At 44.7% G+C, this 5473-nt stretch overlaps 1 protein-coding gene across 1 annotated transcript in view; it reads left to right on the top strand.

Moving 5' to 3' along the window:
• NRDE2 (NRDE-2, necessary for RNA interference, domain containing) overlaps window positions 1-5473 on the top strand; it is a 39512-nt gene that overhangs the window by 25096 nt on the left and 8943 nt on the right. The window contains exons 7-9 of the mRNA XM_019642291.1: window positions 1170-1303; window positions 3760-3880; window positions 4599-4672. Coding sequence (XP_019497836.1) covers window positions 1170-1303; window positions 3760-3880; window positions 4599-4672 — 329 coding nt within the window. The remainder of the gene's footprint in view (window positions 1-1169; window positions 1304-3759; window positions 3881-4598; window positions 4673-5473) is intronic.

Raw genomic sequence — 5473 nt, 5'->3', positions numbered from 1 at the left:
GTCAGACCCAGTAGAGTTAGGAAAGTACCACCAGACGAGTAGTTCCAGCTTGTCTACTTATTAACCCAGGAGGCACAGGCAGGTCCCTTAACCGCTTTGGCTGTCGGTGTCCTTGTCCATTGAGATGTTCATCACACCCAGTTCTGAGGACTGAGGCAGTCATGTTTGCGAGATGCCCTGACTGACTGGAAATCATTGCATAGATATATAGGTTAATGATATTATACTGTTCACATTTTTGAGGCTTCCCAAAGGAGCCTAGAATATAAATTTCGTCCGGTAATGAGATACCGGCGGCAGCATGTTACACAGGAGCTGGAGAGTATCACCCTTGACCTGACTCCTGGGTTTGCCCTTCGTTAGTTCTGGGGTGACCTTGGATAGGTCCCTTAACGTATTTGAGCTCCAGTCTGTCCCTCAGCAACAATAGTATAATACCTGATTTACAGGATTATTGTGCGCATTGCGATACTATGTGGTGAGTCTAGCTCAGTGCCTGGCACACGGCACGCATTTATTTGATCAAAACGCTGCTGTTACTATTAACTTTTAAAGGTATACATATATTGCTCTAGAAATAATAAGCCTGCATGACCTTGACATAAAGAGTCTCATATTTGATATCATTTGTGATATGCTCAAATAGCTTTGTGTTACTTAGTCTTGCACCACAGTTTAGACCAAGTGAAATTTTCACGCACGGGACCTTGATTTGTTTACAGCCGACTCTGAGCATATGGTGAAAATGGCTGGTAAATATTGCCACCTAGTGACCAACTGAGTACACATCTTTGCTTTCTGATTTAAAAAAAATCTACGCCATCCTTTTCCTAGAATTTTTCTTGTAATAATGAGCTTTTAGTGATTACCAGTACCCAGACCAGCAGCCTCTTGCCTTATGCTTATGTGACATATAGTTTTATTTTTAATATTGTTAATATTTGTATTCTGTGATGGTCTCATGTAAAGATTAGAATACATACGCTTTGATTACAGTACTGTTGGGAGTCCTTTTAAATCAGGACATGGAGGCATCACAGCTTTGGAAATACAACAGTAGCGAATTTCAGGGAGACATTTTCCGCGTTGCACTGCATGTGTTTAGAAGTTATGTTCCTCCCCTTCAGTGCTGTTAACCAGGATTCTTCCCCTTCGCGCCCTGCTTTCAGCACTCTTTCTTCAGCAGTGCCACTTCCTGCGCCAGGCTGGCCACTCTGAGAAGGCCATCTCTTTGTTCCAGGCCATGATTGACTTCACCTTCTTCAAACCTGACAGTGTGAAAGATTTGCCTACCAAAGGACAGGTACAGCTCTGCGTGCGCGCGTGTATGTGCGCGTGCGCACTCTCCCCCCACCTTCCTTCTCTGTCCTCCCCTCCTCCTCTCTCTTGGGGGGAGCTGTGGATTATGGGAGGTGGTGGTAGTATTTTTAAAATACCATATTCTTTATATCAGTCCTGCTGAGGACTGTTTCTCAGCAATATTCTGGCAATCCAAGGAAAACTCCGTAAGAAAAGTAGTTAAACATGGAGAAATCAAAGAAGATCCCCTCCTCGCCCCCAAATATAAAGACTGACTTATAGCCTTTTCTTTTTCTCACTTATGGCCCTTGTTAAATGCCAGCTCCCCCACCAGTCAGGGAAACAGTCATACCTTTTAAACGTGTCTCTCTCCCCTACCTGTGTGCCTTCTAATCTGGGCCTTGTGTCACTTCCCCAGTTAACCTTTCCACTACCTGAAATCTTGGCTGGAGTCACAAATGAGATGACACGTTGGCACTTTGTCAGCACCAATCTGAATTAGGGAGGGGTTAGTCATTTAGATGACAAGTGGACATTGCTGTATTTGTGATGTGAAGCAATAAAAATATCATAGAGCTATCCCTGTAAAAAAGCCTTCTTTTCCCTTTTTCCACTAAGAAAACCCAGTTTCCTTCTCTGCAGAGAGGGTCTGGTGGAAGATAGGTAGGATATCTGAATTTATGGCCACCTTTCAGAGGCCTTTCTTGAGAGGCTAAGGTCTCCATCTTGTGGAATTTTCATGAATTGCCTGTAAAGACTATTTTTATCATTATTTCTTTTTTTTTTCTGGACAAAATTGGATTAAAGAATATTGGTTAATATTGGTGTAACTGATTATTAGTATAATAAGCCAGATAACAAAGTTATTTTGAGACGTGCTTTGCTATCTTAAGAATATGCTAAGCTACAGAACCGATTCTTAGCTGACTCTGTAGAGCAAGGGGAGTGTGGTTGGGGGTGAGAAGCAGAATCACCCCCATGCCCCCCCTTTGCTGACACAGCATGATGAGAGCAATTACTCATTGCGGGGGTGAGAGGCGGTGGGCATGGCCCAGGCTGTGATCCACACTCTTGAGATTTTAAATACTAACAGCATATGTAATTGCAAAGTATTTACCTGACAGCTTTGAAATAAAGCTTTCTATTTAATGACATTCCACATCTTTATAACTAGGAGACATTGTTACCATAAACATAGTAGTATAACATAAAACAGGCAGTCTGGTATTACTGGTCTGTGTTTCTGTGGAATAAATAAATTGGTTATAACCATTTATCACACTTAAAAAAAAAACAAAACCCCTTCTTTTTCTGGAGTGCACTTTCTTCCATCCCTCTGATAAGAGCCAAACCTGTAAAGAGGGAGGGTAGTCTTCCCAGGTCCCCGTCCTGAGGTGGCTGACGTGCGCTCGCTCCGAGGCCAGGGCCCCCGGCGGGACGGTCACCCCGCCCTCCCTTGGCTCTCCTGGACCGTCCTCTTCCTGGCGTGGGAAGTCCTCCCAGGGGCTCAGGCTGGATAATCCCGTGGCTCCTGGCCTGTGCTGTGCCCGATGGAAGCCTGCTCATCCTCCTCGAAAGGTTTCTTACAAAAGCTTTCATTGAGCAAGTTATTGGCTCACTTTTAATGTCCTTATTGTCAGTTAATAACATGGTCACTTTCCGGTTCGCTGCTGTGATCACATTCTGTTCCACGTGGCACTGTTTATTGCCACTGAACCGGTTGCCATACGCTACTGACCTAATGTCCTAATGAGTGAGTCGGGGAGTGTGGCCACGGGGCCAGGCTCTAACACGCAGACCTTCTTACTCATTGGGTGCCTGCCGTGTTCAGCTCTGTGCCAGCAAGCACATAGTGAGTCCCTACTGTGTGCTGGGCACTGGGCCAGGTGTTCGGACCGTGCGGTTAGTTGACATGAGCTCATGTTCTCAAGACCTCAGAGTCTGTCCTATTGAAACCTTGACTCCCCTTCCCCTCAAAAGGCCTCGAAAGCAGTGTGACTTCAGGTGCCAGTTAGGGTACCCAGTGGCATTAGGGGAGCTGGCAGTGCCACTGTCCTCTGTTAGACTGGCCTACCAGGGTCAGAACTGGGAAACCGTTCCTCCCCTACCCTTCTCGGTGACCTTGGCCAGTCTTGTTGTAACCTAATCTTGGAAGTGTCATCCCATCGATTTTTGTCATATTGTATTTGTTAGAAGAAATCATTGGGTCCAGCCCACACTCAAGGGTGTGAATACCACAAGGTAGGGGAGAGTCGGGGGGGCCATCGTGGAAGCTGCCTCTCACACTAGATAATTTTGTTTTCTGTTTGGGGCGTATATCATATAGCTACTTCAAAGACTGATGGCAGACAGGCTTTCAAGAGTCACAAGCCCCTCTTATGCCAGTCAGCACCTATTTTGCCCAGTGACTCAGCAGTTTGGCACACGTGAGGCTCACCTCCATGTTTTACACCTGAACAGGTAGAATTCTTTGAGCCCTTTTGGGACAGTGGAGAGCCCCGAGCTGGGGAGAAGGGCGCCCGAGGCTGGAGAGCGTGGATGCACCAGCAGGAGCGGGGCGGCTGGGTGGTCATCAGTCCAGGTAAGGTGGCTATCACCGCGCGAATGCCCTTTTCTTCTGGGATTTCTTTTTACATCTCATGATTATTTGTTTATATGTGTAAGCCATTTATCAGTAGCTTAAGAACTTTGTACAAACATCAAACTGTCAAAAGTACATTAAGTAGATGTCCCGAGAGAAGAGACTGTTTCTTTCCCTTAGAGCCTTTAAAACGGTCCTCCCCCATCCCTTCGGCATGTAATGCTTGGAGGGTTTCAATTTTTGACCAGAGGAAGTATATTTTTCATTTTTTCTTTTGTGGGCTGCTCTTGAAGTAATCTTGTTATTAATCCCCCCTCCACCCCATTTTACTATGTATTTGAGAGTCTTTTTGTTTTCCTGGCAATGTCCAGATCCTTTGGAAAATACTTGCCTTTTTAGGAATATTATAAAATGATTATTAACTAGCATTTATATGACTATCATTGTAAATAACCCCAATGTACTTTCCAGATTTACACTCTAAAATGTCACTGTCCAATAGAAATTTCATTCAAGCCACATATGTAACTTCACATTTTCTAGTAGCTGCATTACAAAAGCAAAAAGAACCAGGTGGAATTAATCTTGATACTTGTTTAACCTAGCATATCAAAACATTAACATTTCAACAGGTAACCAATATTTAAAAGCTAATGAGGCATTTTACGTTTATTTTTCATATGAACTCTTTGAAACCCAGTGTATTTTCCATTTACAGCACATCTCAGTTCAGACCAGCCTGATGGGAACATGTCAGTGGCTGCCGTGTTGGACAGCACATCTCTTAACTGTTCAGGAATTCCTTCACTCACTCGACAGAAATAAAGCATAGGATATCTTGAATTGACTTTTTTTTTTTAATAAGATTTTATTGGGAAATTGGGGAGGGGAACAGTGTTGGGGAATTGGGGAAGGGAACATCATGTTTTTCCAGGACCCATCAGCTCCAAGTTAAGTTGTTGTCCTTCAACCTTAGCTGTGGAGGGCGCAAGCTCAGCTCCAAGTCCAGAAGCTGCTTTCAATCTAGTTGCAGCGGGGTGCAGCCCACCATCCCATGCAGGAGTTGAACCAGCAACCTTGTTGTTAGGAGCATGCGCTTTCACCAGCTGAACCACCTGGCTGCCCATTGGCAGCCGAGCGGCAGCTCAGCTAGGGCGCAGCTCACTGGCCCATGTGGGAATCGAACCGGCAACCCTGTTGCTCAGAGCTCATGCTCTAACCAACTGACTCACCTATCCGGCCCTTGACTTTTTTTTTTTTTAAGAAGTGAATATAAGTTATATTCATAAGGCTACTGGCTAAAAATTCTGATGACTTAAGAAAATCTAAATCAATACTGTCTTGAAATGTCATTTAGCATTCTAGAACCTTATTGTCCAATACGGTAGCCACTGGCCACTTGTGGCTACTTTAACTAAAATTAATTAAAATGAAGTAAAATTAAAAATTCAGTTATTGGGCCGGCCGAGTGGCTCAGTTGGTTAAGAGTTGGCTTAAGAGTGTGAGCTCTGAGCAACAAGGCCGCTGATTTGATTCCCACATGGGCCTGTGACGCTGCACCTGAGCTGAGCTGTCGAGCTGCCAACAGGTGGC

The sequence above is a fragment of the Hipposideros armiger genome, unplaced genomic scaffold (assembly GCF_001890085.2).
Source record: "Hipposideros armiger isolate ML-2016 unplaced genomic scaffold, ASM189008v1 scaffold_67, whole genome shotgun sequence".
Classification (NCBI taxonomy): domain Eukaryota; kingdom Metazoa; phylum Chordata; class Mammalia; order Chiroptera; family Hipposideridae; genus Hipposideros; species Hipposideros armiger.
Note: the sequence above shows the minus strand (reverse complement) of the source record. Positions and strands in the feature narration are given on the sequence as shown.